The sequence below is a fragment of the Suricata suricatta genome, chromosome 7 (assembly GCF_006229205.1).
Source record: "Suricata suricatta isolate VVHF042 chromosome 7, meerkat_22Aug2017_6uvM2_HiC, whole genome shotgun sequence".
Lineage (NCBI taxonomy): Eukaryota > Metazoa > Chordata > Mammalia > Carnivora > Herpestidae > Suricata > Suricata suricatta.
Window position 1 is genome coordinate 107,971,500 of NC_043706.1, and position 26,691 is coordinate 107,998,190.

Genomic DNA, 26,691 nt, shown 5'->3' on the forward strand with positions numbered 1-26,691 from the left:
GATGGGGTTCTGTTTTCCTACCAACCATATCTCTAGTAATAATCAGACTTGGATTTTCAACCATTTACCACTTTCTAAATACTGTTGCTATGATGCATCAGGATTTTGAAGCAAACGGTGCTGCTCTTTTCAAGGCAGAGCAGTCGTATGTGCACGTGTGTTGCTTCTGAAGAGATCATGCACTTTGCTTCCTGCAGCAGATTGGGTATCCATGGATACGGCAAAGAGTTTCCAAAGAAACGCTTCCTAGAATACTCTCATCATGCCAGACTCACAGGCCTTCTTCAAATGGAAACTGACATTTGAATTAAAGGGACACGCATCACTGCTTCACACCAAAATACGGGGCAGGTGTGTGTGGATGGTCTTTTCCTTGCCCGTCTGTGGTTGTGCCTCAGCTAGAGGCAAGCAGGGTAGGTTACATATCCAATGACAGGAAGTGAGGGGAAGAAACCGGGTCGGATGCATTCCCTACACAAGGTGCAGTGCCCCCAGTAGTACTCTTCTGATAGCAGATTTCTTACCTGGTGATAAATGTTCTTATAATCAAGGTCTGAATATGTATAAATCAGGGAAAATTACACAGAGAAAGACAAAAGGCATTTGAAATTGTATGCTGAATTTATATCCCCAATAACAGAAAGGAATAGGGGTGGAGGCAGAACTGGTTAGCCAGTTTACAAGTCCATGATCAGGGGCCTAAAGCAGGTCACAGTGAAATGAACAATGCGGCTCCAGAGAGCAATGGTCTGAACAAAGCAGCATTCCACAAGTGCATTAGGATACACTCCTTTTTTGGATCCTTACCACAAAGTCAGCTGAAGTCTCTGTTCTTAAAAGCAACTGTAACTTAATTTTCCATCATTGCATGAATCTGGCCTTCAGGGTTGTGGGTTATTAATTTAGAATAAAGTGTTTCAAAATGTCCAATAAACAGTCCAAAGTTTAAGGTTTTAAAATTTTATTTAGTTAGTTCATAAAAAAACTCCCCCCACTACCCACAGGCTTCATCTGTGGCACTTTCAGGACCATATCTTGTTCTGTAGCTTCTCTTATTATCCAGATTATATCACGTTTCTCAGTGGAGTCTAGAATCAACAAAGCAACAGTGGCAAAACAACACCACGAAAGGGAAAAATATAATGTCTCTCACAGGAGGGCAGAGACGGAGAGGACACATTAGGAGCGGGGCTCACTGGTGGCGGCAGCTATGTTAGTGTTTCTCTCTGCCTCAAGTTCAGAGACAAGTTGGACTATCTCGGGGTGACTGAATTTTCCTGCAAGGCAAGAAGACAGGGGAAGAGATATTGACAAGAGAATACACCCGTTTCTCTAGTTTGCTCCTAGGCTTCTCAGGGGCTGGGTTCTGTGATTGACTCCAACGCAGAATACAGTTCCAGGTCCAGGACAGAGGACCACTTGGAGCTCATGCTCCATCACCTGGGATGCCACCAAGCATTAGGGATGAGAGCTGGGCAAAGAACTGTTCATTAGGCAGAGCTAGGGGAAACTTCACCAGGCAGAGAGCGGGACACAATCTGTGCCCATTCTGAAACCGCAACTGAGGGGAACAAAGCACATACTTACAATAAGACAAGTAGGAAGACCAGAAGGTCTAGGCTGTCCCAGGATGCAAATGTGTCTCTGGCACAATTCTGCACTAAAACCCACTGACCTGTGCTATCTTTCCTGCTCCTCAGCCCTCCCGTATTTCTGCGCTGGGCAGCGACCTACCTACAAGCTTCCTTAGGTTGAAGGCAGCTGGCACGTGGAATAATTAAACCCAGCACTTCCTCTCTGTTTTTCCTTGCCAGTGCCTTTTTCTGTTTTCTGTTCATCCCAAATTTGATTCCATTTATTCCCTATCCTCAACTTCTTCTCTGAATGTTCCCTTCACTTTATTGCCCTGATGTCTGGCCTGTCCTGATGATACGGGTTTCTCTGCAGCCTTGTCACATCGTGGATGGATGTCTTCTCTCTCACATGGCTCTTGTCACTGGGCCCGGGTATGCGCTGTACACTCCCCGTTGCCTCCAGGCCACCCTCTGCCCCACTGTGTAAAGGTCATGCTGTCAAACTATTATTACTGCCACTCCACCAAAATGGCTCTTACTGAGGACACACCAATCAGCAACATGTTGCTGAATCTGATGATCACTCCTCTCCTCTTGAAACACTTTCTTCCCTTGGCTTCTGGGATCCCTGATTTTCTCCTCGGAAACCTATCTTTCCTCCACCTTCCCCATTTACTGACAATTCCATTCTTCCATAATTGCTCAGACCAAAGTCCTGGGACTTCTCTCATAAACACCCCTATACAAATTCTGTTGACCTTTATATTCAGAATATATCCAGAATCTGACCATTCCTGTCTTTTTTTTTTTTTTTTTTTATTGTTACCAATCTGGCTCAAACCACATTATTTCTCACTAGGCAACAGCTACCAGCTAGCTGGTCCCCTGCTTCCAGCCCAGGTGACCCTTTCAAAACACCAGTCCGATGACACTTGCCCTGCAGTCCACCTCCGCCAAGGGGCCCCCATCTTGCTCAGAGCACAAGCCGAGCTCTTATGCTGGTTGGCAGGACTCCACCCCCTTCTCTGACCTCACCTCCACCCTCTCCTCTCATCCACTCCCCCTAGCCAAAATGGCCTCCATCCTGTTCCTCAACAAAGTTTAAAAAAAAGGAAAAGAAAAGAAAAAGAGAGGTCTAAGTATTGATTGAATTAGAGAAATAAAACTGTAAATGTTATCAAACTAAAGTCTTCTTTGAAATCCTTATAAGGGGGAGTGGCGCCTGGCTGGCTCAGTTGGTAAAGCATAAGACTCTTGATCCTGGGGTCGTGAGTTTGAGCCCCACATGGGGGTAGAGTTTACTTAAAAAAATTCTCATAACGGTTCCTGTGTACATCCTCATGTCTCCCTAACTAAACCTGTTGTTTTCTTTAAGGATTTTTGAGATAAGAAACCACTTGTTACATCACTTATATTACTTACAATTACTAGTTTTTTAATAGAGTAGTGCAGCAAGGTGGAGAAATGAATTTTAATCTCAACTTAGCTGCGGGCACATCACCCTCTTTCTCAGCTCATTTCTTCCTGAATAAAATCTGGAGTGTAAACTAGATGGCCCTTCCAGCTCTCACATTTTTTGATTCTACTAGTAGTCTCATGTTTCATTTTCTATTTTTCATTGTGAGTGCATCAAAATAGAAGATGATAGTGTCAAAATGCTAAGCACCACATAAACATAACTTGTATTTTAGAGTTCCATTATTGGTGACAGATGCTATCTTGGAACCCAATCATTGCTTACAATCGGTTGGCAAACCTCTTCTGTAAAGAGTAAGACAGTAAATACTTCAGGGTTTGTGAACTATGTGGTTTCTCACCAACTACTCATTCTGCAGCTGTGGTGTAAAACCAGTACAGACAATACATAGCCAATGCGTGTGGCTGTTTCAATAAAACTTTATTCATAAAAACCAGCACAGTCCCACCTGGCCCAGGAGCCAGTTTGCTGATCCCTAGTTTACAATGCTACTCTGCATACTGAAGTCAGACATTTCTGAGCAACATCTAGATCAAAGAGAGATGACACAAACCTGGTCTTGACCCCCACATAGCTTACTATGGGACAGGCTGAGCAGGGGGTTTGGGGACGAGACCCAGTGAGGAACATCATTATGGAAAATGCAAGTCACACTGTCACAACATTATGGCAAATGCAGACTAGGCAAAAAGAAGGAAACACCTAATGTTGACAGGGAGGATTTGGAAAGGAGACCAGGGATATAAGTAACCCCAGACTGCACAGCTTTCTAGGCCACTCCGAAGTGCCAAGGTCTTACTTTTCAGGAAGAGGAAAGCCACAGAGGTTTTAAAAACGAAGATGTGATAATACCTATGTCTACCATGGAGGAAAACACTGAGGCGTGCAGGATGAACTAGTGAGCCTGGCTGGCTGAGTGAGTCTGATACAGAAACAAGCGCCTTGTCTGAGGCAGAGGCAGCGGGGCTGGAAAAGGGGGAAGGGAAATCGAACCAACCTCATGATGCAAATCATACTGTGGAGCACAGTCTGTGCGCTGGGAAGTCCCAGAAGGGCAATCCCCAGCACTGCTCTCGGGGGAGACGGAGGCTGACTTGGGCCTACAGAGGCTGGGGAAGAGATGGAGTGTTACCCCGGGAAGCACCATGAACATCAGCCCGCGTTCCCACAGTGTGTGCAGCTTCCAGGGACACTGAAGATAGTGAAGGTGTATTGCCAGGTATCATTTATTTTTTTTTAATGTCTTGAGAGAGCAGAAGGCGAGCGGGGGAGGGGCAGAGAGAGGGAGACACAGAATCTGAGCAGGCTCCAGGCTCTGAGCTGTCAGCACAGAGCCCAACGCGGGGCTCAAACCCGCAAACTGTGAGATCATGACCTGAGCCGAAGTCGGATGCTTAACCGACTGAGCCACCCAAGCGCCCCGCCAGGTATCAGTCTAGCACGTCACATGAACTAACCTATTATGTCTTCAAGTAACCCTGTAAAGTCGATTCTAAAATTACCCTTATTTTAAGTAGAGATTTAAGTAATCTCTATACCCAACGTGGGCCTCAAACTTACAACCCTGAGATCAAGAGCTGCACGCTATACTGAGCCAGCCAGGCGTTCCTATAATTACCCTTATTTTAAAAATACAGGAACTAAGGCCCAGAGCTAGGTTGAGGAATTTGCTGGAGTCCCCACGGACTGTAAGTGGCTGAGCCAGAACAAGTCAAGCTCCAGGCCTGTGCTATGGACACCTTGACAGGACTGGTGGCTTCCATTGGCTGCGGTTTCCTATTTTTACATCTCTTTTCCTACCTTCATCTTACAGGACTTTACTTCTATAAAGCACTTCAAATTATAATAAACTTTCACATATATTCTCTCTCTTCAATCTCCAAACCCACCAATGACTCAAGTAGGGTCGGTTCTGTGCTTTCCAATTTTCTGAGAGGACACAGAGAAGCCAGGAGACCGCTCGCGAGCACACAGGCAGGTGTGGACGTGAACCTGGCTTGAACACCCCTGTGACAATGCCCTCCCGCAACAGGCCACATCTCACCATGAACCCCATGATTTCCTTTTGCGTGCCCCACATGAAAGTGTCGGAAGAAGGTTAACAGCAGCAGGTTTCACTAACGTGACGTCTGACACAAGGGCGGTGAGCCAAACCACGCTGGTGTCTACCGAAAGGAGCACCGAGTACCTGCCGTGGAGTCGTAGAAGTCCTGCAGCCTCCCCGGGGCGTTCTCAAGCTCTTCGTACTCGGACGCCTGAAGAACCATCTCGCACTGGTCCAGCTGCTTCACGAATCTGGCTTCCGCGCTCGACTGGGTCTCGTACTCCTAGGTGAAGGGACAGAGCAGCACGGTGAGAGCTGCAGGACACGGTCTCGTTCCGGAAAAGTCGGATTCTGGAGCTGACATAGGAGCCACATGTAAAAGCATGCTGTGCACTGGCCACCCTTCTCCACACGTACAAACCCTTCACGGAGACGCTTTGGCTGTAATTCCACGGCTCACCATCACCCTCCTTTCGAGAAGGATGTGTGCGCCATGCGACGGGAGGCACCGGGGGCCTAGGGAGTGCCCTTCGTTCATATCCACACTCCAATCGTTTCTCTTCCCATCTGGTAACGTGTGTTCAAGATCATTAGTCTTTAATCCACCTGAGTGGTGGGGTTTTTTTTAACCTCACGCTAATATTTCATCTCATATTTCTCAAATTGTTTCCCTGCCCATTTAAAAAATGGTCAGCTTCCTTTTCCTTTATAAGTGAACTTCTGACTTCCTCGTTTAATTTTCGCTGTGCCTTTCCAGTGGAAATCTCTGTCCTTGCTATGCATACAGGGAGGCTTCAATCGGGTGCCTCTGGGTTGTAACTCCTGAGGATACAGTCAGAGTCTGCACGTTGTTGGTGCGAGGGTGTGTGTGCGTATTGGTGACAGGAGGCGGTGAATGTCTCCTCTTCCCCTGGGTCTCTCCCTCCTCAGGGCAAACCTGAACCAAAGCTACAGGAGGGCTGCTTCGTACACCGTGACACATGGCACACAACCCTACGTCCCCACTGATATGATACAGAATCATTCTTCTATTAAGGCCCAAGTGTTCCCAACTGATTTTCCTGCAAATTTCTCATTTGTAATTCCACCCAGGATGTGTCTGCATAATGAACCTGTCATGCTTTCTTGGCAGGGGGATGCGATGTGAATCACTTAAGGTTTCTCAGTTTTTATTAAACGCCTTATTGTCTAGTAGGCAGCTATTTGGATTTTGATAGAGCTGAAGATTGTACAGGGAAAAACCATTTTAATATGAAACCAAATACATGTTGTTTTATTTCAAAAGCACTTAAAAATAACAGCTTTTACTTAATGCTCATTCACATTTACATTTATATATTTATATTTAATAAATTCAAGTTCAATATTTAATGACTAAGAAATGGAATACGCTCTAAACATAGCAGTCCAGAAATTTTCTCTACTGAAAGTGAGGAAAAAAAGAATGATTTCAAGGCCACTAGGAAATACTACACACTGTATGACAATTTCTGGTGAAATTCCATTTCTTTTAAAAATATAAATTGTGGGGGTTTTTTTGTCAAAAATAATGGTACAGGCATTCCTCAATTTCACTTTCCAACAAGGAGGCAGGGTAAGAACAGTGCAGGCAACTAAGCTCTAGAAGTAAGAGAACAAGGCGTCTTGGGCAAGTGACTGCAAATGCTTTCTCACGGCAGGATGCAGAATGAATTGCAGGAGGAAGAGGGGAGAGAAGATGCTGAAGGCGGAGGAAGGGCCGGCTCCTGAAAGGCCTTGTGGTTTGTGAGAAGCGGTTTCGGCTCCTCCCACAGCTCCTGGACATCCTGCCAGGTTTCAGGCCCGAAGGCTCATGATCGGACTTGTACTTTAGAAAGATCATTCTACCTTCAGTGTGGAAAACGGCTAGATGGGAAGCAGAGAAATCTGGCTGAGACTCTGGAGCCGCAGCAGAGAAGCTCAGAGAATCTGGTCTGGCTCAATCTCATGGCTACGAAGATGGGACAAGTGTGCAGATTTGAGAACCGCTAAGGATGAAGAAGGAACCAAAATGTGAACGTGAACGAAAGGCAGAGCTGAGGAGGAGTTCCTAGTTTCTGGCATGGGTAACTCAAGAGGGAGCAAAAGAGAAGAAACAGACCCAAAAAACTGACAGAACAAAGAACAGCAAAACCTAATGAACAGCATTTACAACAAAACTAAGGGACACAGCATTACCATGAATCACAAAATATACATAAGTGGGGAGAGACAAATCACCCCCAGCCATAGCCCGCCCCCCTTCAATCAGCAGGAACATCAGGGCATCTGATAGACCCGAGAGCTGCAGAGGCTCCGGGTAGCCAACGGGGTTGCTCCAACAGCACTGACCCAATCCCAGCCCTGGTGGACTCACCAGTCTGAGCTCCCGCGGCTCCTCCAGGACAAGACCTCACATAAACAGAAGCTGCTGGGGGTGCAATTAAAACTGACTCAGGTAATGGGGGCATCTGGGTGGCTCAGTCAGTTAAGCGTCTGACTCCTGATTTTGGCTCAGGTCATGATCTCACAGTTCCAGAGTTCAGGCCCGACATCAGGCTCTGTGGGGACAGTACAGAGACGGCTTGGGATTCTCTCTCTCTGTCCCTCCCCCACTCACTTGAGGTCTCTCTCTCTCTCTCACTCTCTCTCTCTCAGAATAAATAAACTTAAATAATATAATTGAGTTTGGTAAGGATAACAAGATGAAGAAATGAAAAAGTCCAGATAAAAGTGGGGCAAGAGCCACCGTACATTTTAATATCACATTAAAAAACAAACCAAAACAGAAGAGGAAGCTCTGTAAAGTTAAAAAGAAAAGTTATCTAAACCAAGTTGCCTTCCAAAAGTTCAGGAAAATGAAGTGCATATCAAAATGAGCAACATAAAACAGAGAGATCAAATCCCCTACGAGGCTACCAGAAGATAAAGAGAACAAGAAGCAAAATGACGTCTCTACAGAAAATTCACATCAGAAAGACGCTTTTCATTTTTTAAAGGATCAAATCTATAAGAAACTACTTCAAAAAGAAATAAAAGATGTTCAGGAAATGGTAAGACATGAAAGAACCACATTAAAAAAAATTAGAGATAGAGATAAAGGAAAAAGTCATTTTCTCAGTGAAGGTTAAGCAAATAAGAGCACCAGGATATTTAAACATGATAAATAACGCCTTAAAGAAACAGAAATTGGAGGGTGCCTGGGTGGCTCAGTCGGTTGAGCGTCTGACTTCAGCTCAGGTCATGATCTTGCAGTTGATGAGTTTGAGCCCCGCGTGGGGCTCTGTGCTGACAGCTCGGAGCCTGTAGCCTGCTTCAGATTCTGTGTCTCCCTTCTCTCTGCCCCTCCCTCACTCATGCTCTATCTCTGTCTCAAGAATAAACATTTTAAAAATATTAAAAAAAAAGAAACAAATTGAAAAGGAAGTTAGGTTTAAAAGACAAAAAGGAATGAAGATGATACAAAGGATCTGAGAGAAGGTGACAAATATAGAAGACAAAAAAGACCCAACAGACAGATACGCAGGAGTCTTGGGAAAAAAGGAAACCAAAGTAAATCTATATTCAAAAAAATTTTCTTGAAATTAAAAACCCACACTAAAGAGCTAAGGATATTAACCCAGAAGGACCAATACCAAAGCACATTCTAATGAAATTATTATATATATTTAAAAAAATAGTTTGGACACCTATGCAAACGAAGCATCTGACCTATAAGAAAAATAAAATTATTATCCAACTGTGACAACAATGCTTTATGATGAAAGAGAATGGGAGTAATGTGTTTAAGATATTCAAGGAAAGAAACTGGGAGCCAAGGGATTTTTATATCAAGTAAAACTGACCTTCCAGAGTAAAGAACACAGAGGAACTATTAAAAACAGGCAAGGGGCGCCTGGGTGGCTCAGTTGGTTAAGTGTCCGGCTTCGGCTCAGGTCATGATCTCACCGTTTGTGGGTTTGAGCCCTGCGTTGGGCTCTGTGCTGACAGCTAGCTCAGAGCCTGGAGCCTGCTTCAGATTCTGTGTCTCCCTCTCTCTCTGACCATCCCCTGCTCATGCTGTCTCTCTTTCTGTCTCTCAAAAAATAAATAAAAAACAGTAAAACAAAATTTAAAAAAAAAAAGAAAGAAAAAAAAAACAGGCAAGATTTTGAGATATGTCAAGTAAAACTGACCTTCCAGAATAAAGAACACAGAGGAACTATTAAAAACAGGCAAGATTTTGAGAATATTGTTCCTGTGAGTCCTTCTTGGAAAACTTACAAGAAGTTTCAGACAGACAAAATGACCAGGAGAAACTGACATAAGGGGGCGCCTGGGGGGCTCAGTTGGTTGAACGTTTGGCTTCGGCTCAGGTCATGATCTCAGGTTTCCTGTGTTCAAGCCCCGTGTCAGGTTCTGTGCTGACAGCTCAGAGCCTGAAGCCTGTTTTGGATTCTGTGTCTCCCTCTCTCTCTGCCCCTCCCCAACTGGTGCTCTGTCTCTGTCTCAAAAATAAGTAAACTATAAAAAAATTTTATTTTAAACAAAAAGAAACTGACCTAAGGACAGGTGGTGAGCATCAACAGGGACTCATAGAACATCTTTTTCTTTTTTAAAGTAGATTCCACGCTGTCATGGAGCCCAACATAAGGCTCTGACTCACGATCCTGAGATCAAGACCTGAGCTGTGATCAAGAGTCAGATGCTTAACCGACTGAGCCACCCAGGTTTCCCAAAGCTACGATTAAATGAGGTGTAAGAGACAGTATGTAACAGACTGTTTTGACAGTCTGCCTAGAATACAACTATAAAAAGATACAGGGAAAAAAGAGACAGCATAGGCAAAACAATTTTTTAAACTGTTTTCAATAATCGGAATTGATGATGGTGGGACTTACAATTGTTATTCTGAGACAGGTACATGCGTAGAGAAAGAGAAAGCCTATATAATCAGGGCTCCTTGTGTGGAAGAAAGGATAGCATAGAAGAGGTTAAGACATAACATAAAAGAGGAAGTGACAACCGTACAGTACTGTATTTGAAGTGAAAACATCACCATGAACTCAGAAAGCATACACACATACGCAGCCTAGCCCTGTCCACTTAAAACATGAACACCATAACCAACTTAGCAGCAGGAAGCACCCCAATGCACATATTGTGGTCTTGAAACAACATAGCCTAATTAAACAAAAAACAAAAACAAAACAGGTGGTCTGGCTGAAGCATGTTCGAGATAAATAAGGCTAGAACATCCTGCCATTTGGGCTATCAAGGAAACAACCAAAGTCAAGTGTTAACCTAACTTTCCTTTATGAACTGCAACCAAAGAGCAGGTGAGGAAGAAGCCTCTGTGAATACAATTATTTCAACTACTAAATGGAAACAAAATAAAAATAATAGTGTCCTAGATTCTGCAACCCAAAAGGATTAAGGGATAGAAATCTCAAGAAAAACCAGACAGGGAAGGGGATGGGCTAGATGGGTGATTTAAGGAGGGCACTTGTTATGATGAGCACTGGGTGTTCTACATAAGTGACCAATCACTAAATTCTACTCCTGAAACCATTATTATTATACTATCTGTAACTAGAATTCAAATAAAATTTTGAAGGAAAAAAAAAGAAAACCCAGTTATTTATTATGTGCCTCACGATAAAAGAATCCAACACCACCCACAGTTTTGCCAAAATGATCCACCATGAGTCTGATCCAGCCTCTGGATCCAGCTGCCACTCTGCAGAAAATAGGAGAACAGAGCAATGTGACCGTATCTCGAGTAGGCAACTGGCAAAACCCAAACCATGGAAAACTCTGTACACCAAATGGTCTGGATTCTTCAACAGATAACTTGCAAGAAAAAGAAAAAGAAAACGGTAAGGGTGGCAGTAGGGGAGGAACTGTAGATTAAAAGGAGATTTAAAAGACATATTAAGCTTTAAAAAATGCGCAAGATTAAGCTAAAATGTCTAAGGATCAGGGCAGTGGGCACTTTTGGAGGCAGGGAAGGGCTGGCTTTGGTCAGGGCCTAGGAAGGTGCTTCTGGGGTGAAATAGCAAAGTTCCAAATCTTGATGTAGGTGGTAGTTATACGGATGTTATCCCTCCAGTAACTCATTATGCTATACACAGGTTTTGTGTCCTTTTCTGCGTTTTATTTTTCAATACAATAGTTTTTAGCATAACAAAAATGGCTGAAGAAAAGGAGAGAGCCATGCACCGGTTGAGCGGTATACTTTGGTAGAGCTGTCCATTAGGCTGTTGGATGTGTACGTCTGGAGCTTCGGAGGAGGACTTTCAGGAGAAGATATGGAATAATCAGAATGTGACCACAGTAGCCTTGGAGGAGTGTGTAGAAAGGCGCAGGGCAAGGACAGAGCCCTAGGAAGAGAACGTTGGCTCTGACAAAGTCAGCTGAAGAAGAGGGAACACTTGAAGAAACTCGGAAAGAGCCAGAAAGGTACAAAGAAAATCAGGAGGGAGGAATGCCACAGACCTGAGGGACAAGAAGCAACATCTTCGACGCAGCCCAGGGGTCAGGAGGTGCCAGGGCAGAGCAGGGCTTGCTGCACAGAGCCACACAGAGGCAATGTGGCCGCAAGAGCAGGGCACGGTGGGGCTGAGTCACACTGGCGGGCATGGGGACGCAGAGGCAGGGAGTGGAGACTGTGCCCGATGTATCTGGTGGTGAAGGCAAGTAGGGACATGTAGTATCCAGTGAAGTTTAGTTCAAAATACAATGTGTAAACATTATCCACAAGGCTTACAAAAACCTGAGAAAGTTCCCATCTGGAAACTTCTATGTTCTCACCGAAGGAGGCAAGATTATTTGCTGTAAAGTTGGGGGAGAAGTGGCAAAGCAGGTGGGTGAAGAGAGGGATGGAAAGCTGATGTGGGGGCAGAGACAGAGAGACTATCCGGTGCCACCAAGGAGGTCCTGCAGCCCTGAGGCTCAGCAGTGCCTGGAGACCTAGATGGGGAGTGAGTGATTCTGGTCCCTAAGGCGGGGGGATGGGAGGGTCCCTGCATCAGCACTCACTCTGCAACCTCCGGGTAGAACTGGGGAAGACAGATGACTGAAATGACTCAGACTGGGGTTCTGCGGAGCAACAGAAGAACAAGCAGGAAAGAGATACCAATCTAGGTGGTGAATGGGAAGAGAAGGGACGTGAAGAGAGGGAGGTCACAAGTCTCCTCCCTCTTTCTTGGGGAGGGGTCGGCCCTGACCGAAGTGTTACATGAAGTCTCTCTCTCGCACCTTCCACTCCCTACCTTCTAGCGACTCTCCCTCTGGGACCTGGCACCCTCATGTAGCTCTGCATCAAACTCCCCAATAAAATACTGCACCAGAACTACTCTCCTTTGTAGGGAGACTGTTTAAAGGGTACCCATTAACCCGCTGTGTCTCCAACTGACTCGACTTCAGGCAACAGGGAGAGAAAATTCGGGGTGGGACACATCCTAGGGCGGGCGGGCATGCCACGCGCTCTGCATGAGGGGCAGCTCCTGCTATGCCCTCAGGTTCACAGAGATACTTCTTTAAGGGGAAAGGCAGGTGGTGGGGTGAACATCTTTTGGTGGTGCTTCGAGAAAAATGAAAATGTTTCCTCCTGACTTACTGAAATTTGGCTTCACACTTCTATGGCAAAGATAAATTATAAGCAAGGCGCTCAATTGCATTAAATAGATGTAGATGTGACCCTCTGGGCTCACAGCTATTTATAGTGGTGAACAGCTATGATTAACATTTCAGAAATCAATCAACTGGCATTTTTTTCTAATTAAATTTTTTAATGTTTAACTTATTTTTGAGAGAGAGACACACACACACAGTGTGAGTGGGCGATGGGCAGAGACAGAGGAAGACAGAATCTGAAGCAGGCTCCAGGCTCTGAGGTGTCAGCACAGAGCCCAGTGCGGGGCTCAAGCCCATGAACCATGAGATCATGACCTGAACTGAAGTCTGACACTTAACTGACTGAGCCACCCATGTGCCCCTCAACTGCCATTTTCTATGTAACTACTATTCTAAGTTCCCTGGGCAGAGAATGACCATATCTTCTTAAACCCAAATCAGAACATATGGAATGGAGACAGAAGATAGATAGAGCTTACCATGTGTCAGGCAATATTCCAAGCACTTTACATATGATAATTAATTTGACTGCATACAACCCTACAAGATACGTATATTATTACTATTACCATTTTACAAATGAGGATACTGAGGCACACAGAGGTTCAAGAAGTTGCCCAAGATCACATTGCTAGTAAACAGGGCTTCAGAACCCTGAAATTGGATATTGAAGTCCACGTACTAACACTGGACATGAATTATAAAAATGCTTAAGCTAATATGAGAGTCTGTATTGGGGTTGAATAGTGGTCTCCAAAAATTCATGCCTACCTGGAACCTGTGAATGGAACCTTATTTCCAAATAAGGTCTTTGCAGATGTAATCAAATTAAGATAAAGCCACACTGGATTGGGATGGACCTCAATCCAATGGCTGGGGTCCTTATAAGAAGGAAATTTGGGCACAGATACAGACGCAGAGGGAACACCATCCGACAATGGAGGCCTACATTGGAGTGATGTGTCTGTAAGGCAAGGGATGCCAAAACTCAAAGCAGCATCTATCAGAAGCCAGGCAGAGGCGAGAAAAGATCCTCCCCTGGAGCCTTCACAGCACAGCCCTGCCAACACCTTGACTTTGGACTTCCAGCCTCCAGAACCATGAGACAATATATTTCTGTTGTTTAAAGCCATCCAAATTTTGTTACAGCAGCCCTAGGACACTAAGAGAGTCTCTTACTACCAGTAACTGACATGGTGTCCTAAATACAACAGAACTACAAATGCTTGTTCAATCAACCACTGGGCCGCACCATGACATAAAGACAATGCTTAACTAGGAGGTAGGCTTTGTCACTTGTTAGCTAAGAGACTCTGGGCAAGGTACTGCTCCTCAGCCTTGTCTTTTTTTTTTTAATGTTTTATTTATTTTTGAGACAGAGAGAGACAGAGCATGAGTGGGGGGCAGAGAGAGAGGGAGACACAGAATCGGAAACAGAATCCAGGTTCTGAGCTGTCAGCACAGAGCCTGACACGGGGCTTGAAGTCAGAGGCCCAACCGACTGAGCCACCCAGGTGCCCCAGCCTTGTCTTCCTGTATGTAAAATAAAGGAGTAGGTTATGGATTTTCCTCTAGTTCGGAAGGATCCACTCCAGGCCCCTCTCCTGGGCTTAGAGATGGCTTTTCTCATATTCACATCACACTTCCCCAATATGCATCTTGTATAAGGATATCAGTCAAATTGCATGAGGACCCACCCAAATAACCCTATTTAACTTGATTACCTCTGTAAAAATCCCATCTCCAAAAACACTTTTTAAATCCTATCTCAAGAAAAAAAAAATTCTCCATAGTAATCACTTCCTCTTTGAAGAACATCTGAAATGATATAATTATATTCTGATATAAACAATAAAAATTTGAACAATTATTTAAAAAAAGGTTTCCTTCACATTATCAATAAAAAGCCCTATCCATTCATTCAACAAATATTCATTGCCCACCATGTGTTTTATATTTTAGTAGGCATTGAGAATAAGCTACTGAGGGGCGCCTGGGTGGCTCAGTGGGTTGAGCGTCCGGCTTCGGCTCAGGTCATGATCTCACGGTTCGTGGGTTCCATCCCCCCGAGTAGGGCTCTGTGCTGACAGCTCAGAGCCTGGAGCCTGCTTCAGATTCTCTATCTCCCTCTCTCTCTGACCCTCCGCTGTTCCCACTGTCGAAAGAAAGAAAGAAAGAAAGAGAGAAAGAATGAACATAAAAAAAAAAGAGTAATAAGCTATTCAATGGAAAAGAAATCCTGTTGCCAAATAAGGTTTTATTCAGAGGTACATCTGAATTTTAGGGGGACACAATCAATCCGTATCAGAAAGAGAAGAGAGGAGAGGAATATCTTCTTCTGACGTACTGCCTAGAGCTATGCATTTCTGTCAGAAGATCCTTTGGGCTTCGAAGAAACATGTGTTTTGTACAGAAGGACAGTGATACTCTAATTTCTAAAACACAGGCTTTAATAGGCACAGGATGGGGAGAAATGGCCAAAGAAATTAGGAACAATTCTAATGTCTAAAACTCTCTTTACAGAATAACGTTAGATACTAGGGAGGTACATTTTCCTGCTTTGTTTTCATGATATTTAAATCAACTTAAATACACACGTGGCCCCCCATCAGCAACACACACACACACACACACACACACACACACACACACACACACTTGCCCCCTTGCGTGGAGAATAAACACTCAGGCTTAAACTTGTATGTCCAGTCTGTACCTCAGGGGCCCCTCTTGACCTGAAGCAGCTACTTCATTCATAGGGGTGTAAGAGTTGGTTAAGGAAAGTTTAAGAGCCATGAATAACATTCTATATAAATAAATTTCTATAACTCTGTCTGAAAAACGTGTTCCTGCTTATTTATATGGGCCTCAGTCCCCCCCCTCCCCCCGGCCCTTAGAAAAAACGAGCCCAGTCCTTCCTTCCGTAGCATGCGAAGACGGGGTTCATGTCAGAAAGTAAGAAAGCGCACAATGTTCCTCCTTCACATCCATCATCACATCCCACAGTATCACCAACAAAGTAACTGAATCCCGTGCTATCTTCTTGTAAGCTGTCGGCCATGCTGGCCAGACAGGAGGACTGTCACATCCCAAGGTGGCCACTGGGTACCTATCCTGGGACCTTTAACAAGCTTAATTAATTCAACCACTGACTTTCTCTCGAGATCATAAAACCGTCACCTGTTTGGAGTTATCAAGTCCTTTAATGTTCCATATTTTATATTTTTCCAAACCCAAAGTCTTTCTGTGACGTTTTCGTTTAGAACCTACTTAATTAAATAAGACGAAATTTTCCAGTAAATGTAATTTTTGTAATTAAAGTAAATTTTGTGCAAGCTTTTTTTAGCCAGTCGCTGATGGTTAACTGAGAAAATAATTTAACAGATACTGCCACTGTGTTTACAGTAATTAGGAGGTACAAAGGTACCAATTCTTATAAAAAATTGTTAAATTATAGGAGTCTTTCCTTTGTAGAGACAATACATGGGATTAGTTTTATAAGCTCAGGGGCTTTTTTTTTTTTTTTCCCCTCTCTATGTACAAAATGCAACCCAACTCTATTCCATCATTCCTCAATTCAGTGTTCCAGAAGTTCACCTGAAAGTACCTACCCTGGCACAAGGGACTCTTTTTCCTGAAGAAACCCTGTTACACCCAGTAACAGATACTACCAGAACCAGGCTACATACCATGCATATTTTGCCAGATTTAATTTTCACAGTTATTTGGTAAGGTAGGCATTGATGGCCACAATCTTCCACCTTAAATCCTGAGGACAAGACTGTTTCCATTTTCAGCATATTTTTAATTTAGAAAACAATATGGTATGTATAGTACACACTGCAGAAAACCTCTAGTGGGGTCTAGGGCAGACTCAGCTGCTAAACAGATCGGTATTTCCACACCAAAGCAGACTTATTTTCACATCAAGGGGAATGAGTGGGGACTCTAAACAGGTAAATTTTGCTGTATGAGGTCAAGTCAGGTCAGGTTTTTTAAAAACGGGGCTCTTTGAACTTTGTAGATTTCCTAACCGAGAGCCAGGGCATGTGGAGCTGTATTATTCTCATGTTCTAGGAGAAACAGGCTAACTAGAACCAAGTAACTCACCCAAGGGAGGTGGGATTCAAATCCGGGTCTCTCAAAGAAAGACCTGACCCAGCACGCTAGGCAGTGGGAAGCCAAGCCCGCCAGCTCTGAGGCTCCGGGAAGAGCAACGTAGGGTGGGGGCCATGGTTGTGAAAGCTGGAAGATCATCCTCTGAAGTTGGCAGGGGGAGGAGGGCTTCAGAGGAGGGTGTCAAGCAAGGAAGGGCCAGAGTGGACTGGAGGGAAGTGAGAAACTGCAGTAGGCAAGGTTTTGTTTGCTGTTTTCTCTTCACAAATGAAAACCAGCACGGGGTGGGGGGGGCCCCCGCAACGGGAATACAAAGGCTTTCTTTCCTTTCTCCACTCTTCTTGCCCTTTCCCTCCAGCCATTCTGTCTCCCACCTGGCTGTCAGGCACCAGGAAGAGAGTGAGCACCGGCAGGGACCCTGTCCTGTGCCGGGCATCATGGCAGCACTTCACTTTGACCTCACTCAGCCCTGAACAACCCTTCAAGGTTTCACAGGTGACAAGAGACTCAGAGAGGGGAATGTGCAGAAGGTCAGAGGCAGGAGGTAGTAAAGGCCCACATTCTTTTCAAGGACCAGAAATGGGTGGGTGGGCGGGTGTGGGCTGGCAGGGTGAGGGGTGAGAGCACTGCAACAGGAAATCGAGGGGCTGAGTCAAGATCTACACCAGGCATTATGGTCTCCCCAAAGGAAGTGGGAAAATTGGAGGGAAGAAAATGAGAAATCCCTGCAGCAGCCAGGAGGTAAGAAATACACACAAATGAGAAAATAGTAAGTTAGAGACAGCTTGTTAAGATAGTCTAAGGCAACTAAAACATTGATGATCCATATAAACTCACAGCAAATAAAAAGCAACTCATCACATATACTTACTTCCCAAAGTTCGTAAAGTTCCTTTCTGAGATCTTCTGGAAGGAGCTGTGTTAGCTGCTTCATAGCTTCCTGGAATATCAAACCATTATTTTACTCATGATCACATTTATCTAATTGACAACTCAATTACAAAAGCCAAATAGTGGGCTCAACCTCTTACAAGCAGCTCCCTAACTGACAGCCAAATGTTGGACGATATTTATAGATTACCAGGAGGGCAGTTGTATACTTTAAAGAAACGTGTGTATTTATTCATATGGGGCTCAGTGAGCACTTATTCTGTGGCCTGAAGCACACCAGACATCAAAAAAAAAAAAAAAAAAAAGACAACAAGGAGGGTGTGAGATGATTCCAGGTATCAGAAGTGAGGCCAAGGTTTTACATCTTGCAGATGAATCACAAGACACCCACATAAATTTCAATCATAATGGAGTTCAAAACAAACCTGAGACCAAGAACAGGAAAGTAACGCTGAATAACAAAGCTCAAAGAAATTATACATTATCATATTCATTTCCCACTGTTCATATTTTGTTGCATAACATAAAGCACTATACAAATGGGCAATTATTGTCATTAACATAAAAGAAACTACACAATAGTATTTTGTAGGGTCATAGATGCACAGTATGAAAGAAGGGGACATTAAAGGACAATCAGCCATACCATCGTGTACTATCTGAGCCGCTGGACAGCATCACCGATCACTTCTTGCCCTCCCTTCATAAACATGTCCAGGGCTGAGACTCTAGCTCCCCAGAGGCTGCCCAAACGGGCTGTAGGCAGAACTGACAGAAAATACTTCTTGTATCAAGGTGGCAGTTGCCCCTGCATGTCCTGCACTGGCCTGACCACACCCCTCACAAACTCAGCATTCAATAGGTGGGCAGTGACCCAGCTGGGTCAGAATCACTGCGGCCACAGTGACCGGTCCAAGGGATGGTCACGTACCTCAACCAGCCCCTTGAGGGACATCTGCATGATCTGTCCAGCAGAGGCGAGGAGGGAGAAGGCACGAGTACAAGCCAGGGAGAACCCAAACCGGAGACGAGAGAACGAGAGAGCAGAGGGGGTTCTCTACCTATTTCTACTCTCTGAAGTCCCAGGAGCCAGCCTTGTTCCTTCCTCCTCCATTTCTGTGTTGCTCCAGTGTCTTCCTAAAATATCACATCTTGGGGTACCTGGGTGGCCCAGTCAGATGAGCGGCCAACTCTTGATGTGGGTTCAGGTCATGATCCCAAGGCCATGGGATTGAGCCCTGTGCTAGGCTCCATGTTGAGCATGAGCCCCGCTTTAGGATTCTCTCTTTCTCTCTCTCCCTCTGCCCCTCTCCTCCACTCATGCTCTCTCTAAAAAACAAAAAACTTAAAAAATATATCATATCTTGGGGGCATGAGGTCTGCAACTTACTCTCAAACGGCTTCAGATCCCTCCACCATCCTCATCCTACACCTCTTATTCCGCTTCAGTTCTTCTAACCAGAGGTGAGGCTCCTTGGCAAAGTGGTTATGTAACAGGGGCAAAGGCCCCATATCAAATCAAAGAGTGAGTTGGGGAAAAACATTAAAAATAAAAATGTACATTTATCACTGGGAGGAACAAAACTGTTACAGAACACAACCACTTGCAGAGCGAACTGCATTTGCGTCAACAGCGCGCTCTCTAAGGAACACCACCATCTTGAACGGTTTCTAGCACCACGCCAGCCTCAGTGGTATCAAATTTTAGGGGACTGTGTGTCTGTGCTCTCCCTTGTTTCTTTTTCACAAACTGCAGCAAAATGCTCGAAAAATCTTTGCATCATCAAAAATTAAAGGCGTCTTTATAAATAGATTGCCTTCCTCTACTCTATTCCAAAACCACAAGTTTGTCTGTTGCCTTTGTTTGAAAAGAATGAACTCAGCATTACGTATTTACAGGTATATAAATTTAAATATAAATACCAATCTAAACTTTTGGATTATTTTATTCCCTTTACGGGGCGCACTCAGCACTGAACATAGTGTCTGGGGTGGGGGTCTAAGACAGAACGGGGTCGGCGCCTCCATCATGCTAGAGACTGTATTTCTACAAAGACAGCCTGAGACCGAATCAGCTTTTTGAAGATCACATACAATAAACTTCCAGTTGATTAAACACACTCTGTCCTTTAAAAAAACAAAACAGGTAACAATATGTTGTTGCTCTCTTCTTGAAATGAACAAAGATTTTCTGGGTCTAAAACTCATTGATATCATCTGATGTCAGATGATATCAAAATACAATCAGACTGTATTTTCAGGCCTTTTACATAGTCAATATTCCTTGTTGGACAACATATGCCAAAGAATCGTGCCTACCTTTTTTAATGATTCCTCTGAAAACGACTTCAGTTAAACTCAAAGGGTACATGGCTGCACATGTCAGACTTTCCCTGCTGGTGGTAAGTTCTGCCACTCCACTTCTATACTGAGTTTGCTTTGTCCACACACAGATTTAGAGTGATAATTTTTTTTTTTAAATTTTTTAAAATGTGTGTTTATTTTTGAAAGAAAAAGAGCACAAGCAGAGAAGGGGCAGAGAGAGAGAGACACACACAGAATCCAAAGCAGGCTCCCGGCTCTGAGCTGTCAGCACAGAGCCCAACATGGGGCTCGAACTCACAAGCTGTGAGATCATGACTTGAGCCAAAGTTGGACACTGAACTGACTGAACCACCCAGGCACCCCTAGAGTGGTATTTGTTGTAATTTGACATGCTCTTTCTGTGAGTAGAGCATGTCAAAAGAATTTGACTAAACTCCTGAGTAGAATAAGCTTCTAGAATAAGCAAACGTCTTAAGTCAGTTTTGTGACCAGTACCTAGAAAGCATTACTCATCTTCACACATCACTGGTAAGGTGAACAGTGCAAGAGTTCACAGCAAACTATGGATTGAAACAGGGTTTGAAACTTGCCTTGCCCATTACTGACTATGGAACCCTGAGGTTAAAGGTTATTAACCTCTTTGTCCTTCAGGTTTCTCATCTGTAGAATGCGGGTCAATAATGGATCTGCCTGAAAGAGCTGCTGTGACAATTCAGGTAGCATGTGTAGAGCTTCTAGTATCGGGCACATAATAAGTCACCATAAAATGTTCACTCTATTTTTCAGTTTCACTATTTTGCCATGTTCACTCCCATAATAAAGTTTGGTTCTTCCCCCTCTTAACGTGTTAGTTCTTAAGCAACTTCTAGCAACTTTAACGCTAGAAGATACATATATACCAAGATTCCGTCTTCGGACTTAATGTTTTTTCTCTTGGCAAAGGAACATAACCTGCTATTGCTGTATTCCAGCCTCAGTTTCCATCTCACTAGTTCCCGATGATCCTTACCAGGCATCATTCAACCAACGGGGTTATGATATGAAGTCTCTTTTATCTTGTTTAGGAAGGGGATCAGACAAGTGTTGCTTTTGGCCAGGGATTTCCTCCTCCATGCCCTCATTTTTCTTTTCATCTGAATACCTACTCTCCCTCAAAGCAATTGGCCTTCCAAGTTTATCAGAAATGTTCCCTCCCTCCTACTGCAGCGTATGCCTCCCTGATGCAGTTGGCCAGCCTCTGGGCAGATGCCGCCGCCTGGTTCTCATTATGCACATTCTGCCTTGAGCCAAGACACTCGCATTTAATCATCTTAATGCGTGGTTCAGACATCCAAATCTTGTTCATAAACACCATCTGCATAAAGAATTGTTCACCTTCCAGAACTTTCTCTCTGTTCCCAAATCCTAACCAGGCGCAGGAGGAGGCAATCAAATATCATCACTCTTCCAAACCTTTGGTTTCTTGTCCCAGAACTTGGGGGCAACTTGTTCTTCAAGATGCTTCTCATGTCCCTTCTGATTATTGGCACTGAGTCCCCTGGGGAACACAGGAGTGGCAGCGGCCAGAAAGTACCACAAAGCCGGAAAAATGCTCATCACTGCCAGGACAGGACACCCAGGAGGGCAGCAGCACTGACTGTCCACGTCCCCACAAGGCCCCTCCACGAGGTGTCACTGGCCGGGCCTCACTCCGGGGTAGGTTTTCTCTCATCTTCAGTGGCTGGAGAGCCTCCTATGAGCTCCTTTTTCTTCCAAAAGGCTCGGATTTGCTTCTCTGTGGAGGAAGCCTCAAATTCATTACGTACCTTCATGGGGACAGTTTGTCTTTTCTCCTTGTTCTGTGTCACTTTACAGTCTCTGATGACCCTCTGGTCCTTCAATATGCCGTTTCTCCTCCATAATGCCCACATTTATCCTTGAATAAAACTACCATACGTCCTGAAATGAACTGCCTAATTAGGGAGTTTTTTCCCCATCTCCTTTCCTTTATGTCATTACTCGACACGCTCTGGTTCAGGGCTAATTCTTCTCTGCGATGCTGTCTCTTGAACGGTTTCTTTTTGTATTAATTCTGCCAATCAATCTAGGAATTCTCTATTCCCAACAGTCTCAACTCCTACAGAGAAACATTCCTCAGCTTCCTTCCTTTTTGCACAAGCTGTCACGATGCTGAGGCTGTATTCTGAATCTGCACTTTGCCAGGAAGAAAACACTGCTTACATGATTTCCCTCGTTCCCATGTCAGAACTCCTAAGTTGGGATTCCTTGTGGATCTTCCTGTCTCTGCAGAGATAAAAATACTGTTTGCCACTGGACTCCAGTCTCCCTCAGCACTGAGAACAGCTCTTCAAGCCCACCTACCCTGTTAAACCATGTTGATGAAGGATCCACCCACTTAGGAATTTATGACCAAACTCCTATCATAAAAGTAGTGTGCAATAATCCCTGAATGGAGACCCAATTATGCAAGAACAACAAAAATCCTGGGTTTTCCAACCTCTGCCCCAGAAATGTATCCCTCTTTGGCTTTGGACTCTGGATTTAGAGCCCAAATTGACACAGATTTGATACTTTATTAATGTTTATTTCTCACTATTTCAAATATTTTCTTTATGTCTAACCAATAAATTAAAATGCTAATGGAAAATTCACAGATTATTATAATAGTGATTATATTTGTGATTCATAGAACTTTGCTCTGAAGAGCTTAACCAGCATGGAGAATCCCTTCAAGATCTAGCCACTGTTCTAATGAAAGCCATACCATCTCTGTCCACATCCGAAAGCGAACAGAAACCAACAGTTTCCGGTCCCTGTGTTACACAAGGCAGGGAACCGGCATACTTTCCCGATCTTGTGTTAAACAAGGTTGAGAACAACCAAAAACCCGTGCGCTGCTTACCCCATGAAATCCCTGCTTCTGGAAGAAAAGACCGTAAACCACCCAAAACAGAGTAAGCACCAAGAGCTTACTCCTCAAGACTTTAAGACTTTGCCTCACAGTCCTGCCAATCCAAGCCTGTTTTTCCCCCAAACCCTGTGCAATCTAACTAGCTGCCCATCTCTAAGATCCACCTAAGCATCCTCCAGCCCAGGCTCTAAAACTTGATAAATATCCTCTCCGGACTTCCCTTTCCTAAGACACTACTAAAACTGCCCAGGTGCTCTCCCTTACTTGCAACAGGTCTAATAAACTTAGCTGGGCTTCGGCAACAGACTTCTCTGGTGGTCTCTTGTGGAGTCAACTGCAGGAAGCCAGTTTTTCTGAACTTGTAAGTTGAGCAAAAATCTCCTTGTGAGGTAAAGCAGGTTTGCAAGGTCTCCTACTAACAGATGGCGACAGGCATCTTCACCCACTCAATCCCCCCTCCACACTCAATTTCTGCTTGAACACTGACCCCCAACGCACCTGACTGACTGATATCAGGAGTGACTTGCCTTCTTATGCTAAAAATACGTGAATTGTACCTTATGAAAAAACGTGTTATAGAAGTTTCTTCTTTTGTGATTATAGGAGCAAATATTACGTTTCCTAAGAAAACCTACTTTTCTTCCTCTTGAAAAACAGGCTATTGACCTCTGCTCACAAAGAACTGACTCTTGCCTTTACCATGCTAAAAACATTGCCTTGTATTTGAATGCTAAAGATCCCTTCCTTCCCCATGTGATAAGCATCTAGTCACCTACTTCAATCACTATTGATAAAGGTTATGCAGGAGTCTTTTACCAATCTATGTTCTGGGAAACTTTTACATACCAAAAAATTTGTCATCAGAAATCATTGTCTAAGGCAATCGCCACTTCTGTTTTGTACCCCATACACTTGTTTAATAAAAAAAGCTGACTCTCGGGTCAGAGCAGAGATGCCTGCCTGGTGAGCAGAAAGAATCTGAGGCTCTCTCGCTCCCTTTCGCCGACACCGTCCATCCTTCAGGGAGCCCTGGACCTGCTGGAGCTGGACTCCGGCAGTTAACAGTTAACACTGACCTCTTCTCGCCTATGTTTTTCTTCTTTGGGGATGTTATCTGCTGGTGCTATGTCCCCAACGATGCATTCTGCCATATCGTGAACCAGGGCTAGACGGACACATCTGACCAGGCAAGAAATGGTGAATAATTACACAAAATCAGATTCACTACAAGATTCTCTATACTATTTTCAAATTGTGTGTGTTTTTTTTCCTCCACCCTCACAGGGCATTTTAATGCAGTATTTTCTAAAGTAATTATATTCTACCAGCCCACAACGTGACCTTTGCCAAGTTACTTAATTTCTTTCAATGCTCAATTCCGTCAGCCTTCATTTTATCATCTATAAAAAAGGAATAATAATACATCTTAAGGTTGGTATAAAAACTAAATTTGATAACCTATGTTCCTGGCACATGTTGATCATTAAGCAAATGGATGAGTGATAATAATTAGTGATGAGGATAATCATTGTCAAAATAATAAAGACAGGTCATGATATAAATGTCCCAGAGGGCTGTCTGTTTCACGTGCCCACTACCTCCAAGGAGGCACAAGGCCTAACAGCCTCCTCAGGGGTGTCCCGACCACAGTCCCTCTCTGTCATCCAGTTCAAATCTCAGACTACACTTAGGTTGATCTCTATTTGACACCATATTCATCTTGTACTTTTTGCCAAAAATCCCACTTCCATACCATCTACAGAATAATAGAGCTAATGAACCTTCTCTAATGAACCTTTGCTACAATCAAGTTGATTGACTTATTGTTTCCAAATATACCTTGACTTTCCTACATCAGAGCTTTGGTTGCTAGGCCATTCTCTCTGCATACTGAGCCTTTTACTCTACCTCATCAACTCTTTAGAGCTTACCGCAGATTCCGTTCCTTTCATTAAGATCACCCAAGAACATATGATCTCTTCTGTTAGAATAACCTGTTAGGTTTTTTTCCTTAAACTCTGCTATTTCTTTATTTTTAAAGTAATCCTTATACTCAAAGTGGGGCTCAAGCTTATGGCCCCAAGATCAAGAGTCACATGCTCTTACCGACTGAGCCAGCAACCCCAACCTTGCTAATTTTTTAACATAACTTATTTTGTTCTTTCTATAGAAGCCCGTTGGGACCTGTGTAATTCACGGGAGACTTATTTTACTGTCTTCTAGTGCTAGGAAACTCTGTCCTGTGTTCAAAAAGCATTTTAAAACACTTGCTGACTGATTGAAGGAGAGGCTTTCTTTCTCGGCTACATCCTGCACATTACTTCCCTAAAAAGTCACCTCACCAACAGGTGTTAGAATTTACAAAAGGGGCTAGATTAAAGCACATGCTGAACTAATACAATGATAGGATTTTAGGCCTACCACACTCACTCTCAAGCCCTGGAAATTCTATTATCACACTTTTGTTTTCTGGAGACCAAAGCAGGCTCTATCACTTGCCAGAGAAAACCCAGAAGACAGTTTACAACTGAAGCAATCAACATACATAATTCCCCTTCCTACATCCTGAATCTGCATGGTTTGTCCCAAATAATGTAACTTGATAGATGAACTAACCTATAAGAATTCCACACAGGCCTCAGTCAAGAGAAGTGGTACACACCCACAGACTAGAGATCCTAATGTTCACATCAGCTTACCGGTCTTTGTTAAGATGCTCATCTTTGGTCACCAGGGCCATAACTGCCATTCTGTACATGTGATCTGATACACTCTCTGGACTCCGAACATTTCTGTACACCCAGCCAGTCCTTGGGACTCTCTGATGAAAATGAAGAAGAGAAAGAAGTTTCTAAAAATAAATATTTAAACTCTCTGTTATGCTCTTCAAGAAAAGTCCGGTCCGGGGAACAGGGTATAGAAGCAGGGTCATGGTTTCAGAAAGTATTAAAAAATTCTCAACTAACCTAAAGATCAACATCTGGAATCAAGTAAACCAAGGAGGACAGAGGAGAAAGAGACAGAGAGAGGGAGAACTAATTCAAAAGCATACCATGCAAAATTCCAATCGTCAGATTACTCTGTGTTACTAATGTGTAAATTCTGGAACTACACAAGTCCTTTAGACAGAAAAATAAAGTGGTAAATTACTTTTTGTTTTTCCTAACTACATGTGTTGGGACTTTCTGACTTCAAACAATACCATTCAATACAGGCAGAAAACCTTGTGGTTTGAACCTGAACAAGTGACAAACCTCCAAATTCTGGGGCAGAAAGGAGAAAGGCATTTCTAATTGCTCCTGCTACCACCCGTCATAATTCTTCCTTCTGTTCAGATCAGGATGTGATCTTGTTGTGAGACTGCATTTTCTCCCCAGAAGAGTGCATTTCTAAAGGACTGTATAAACATTAACAATAGTGGCAGGAAGTAGATAATCTGCTTTTAACTTGTAGAAATTCTGCAAAAATTATGGATGGGGGAGAAGACAAAGGAAGGGGAGGGCGCACAGGATGCAGTGTGTAGTACAAACAATACTGTTTTTAAAAAAGTTCTTGTTATCTCTAGAAGGACCTAAGAAACAGATTTAAATCACCCCGCTTAAAATCTGCCAGACTGATGCGCAGGTCAACTCTTCCAACCCGCTGCTCGGAGGGCGACCCTTAACTGCGGAGCTGAGGGGTCGGGAGCCCCATCGGACACCAGGGCGGACGCGGGCCACCGCGGGGGTCCCGCACAACC

At 43.9% G+C, this 26,691-nt stretch overlaps 1 protein-coding gene across 4 annotated transcripts in view; it reads right to left on the reverse strand.

Annotated features, from left to right (window-relative positions):
- Positions 1 to 944: 944 nt before the first annotated feature.
- Positions 945 to 26,691, reverse strand: part of HDDC2 (HD domain containing 2) — a 26,082-nt gene continuing 335 nt past the window's right edge. Inside the window, exons 2-7 of one of the 4 annotated variants that reach the window (XM_029945133.1) lie at positions 25,652 to 25,773; positions 24,029 to 24,131; positions 17,697 to 17,765; positions 5,240 to 5,378; positions 4,049 to 4,160; positions 995 to 1,088 (exon numbers count right to left, since the gene is read on the reverse strand). In XM_029945133.1, the coding sequence (XP_029800993.1) occupies positions 1,079 to 1,088; positions 4,049 to 4,160; positions 5,240 to 5,378; positions 17,697 to 17,765; positions 24,029 to 24,131; positions 25,652 to 25,773 (555 nt within the window). In that variant the 3' untranslated portion in view covers positions 995 to 1,078. Of the gene's footprint in view, positions 1,278 to 4,048; positions 4,161 to 5,239; positions 5,379 to 17,696; positions 17,766 to 24,028; positions 24,132 to 25,651; positions 25,774 to 26,691 lie in introns of all 4 variants that reach the window. The other 3 variants (XM_029945132.1, XM_029945134.1, XM_029945135.1) reach the window with 3 other exon arrangements.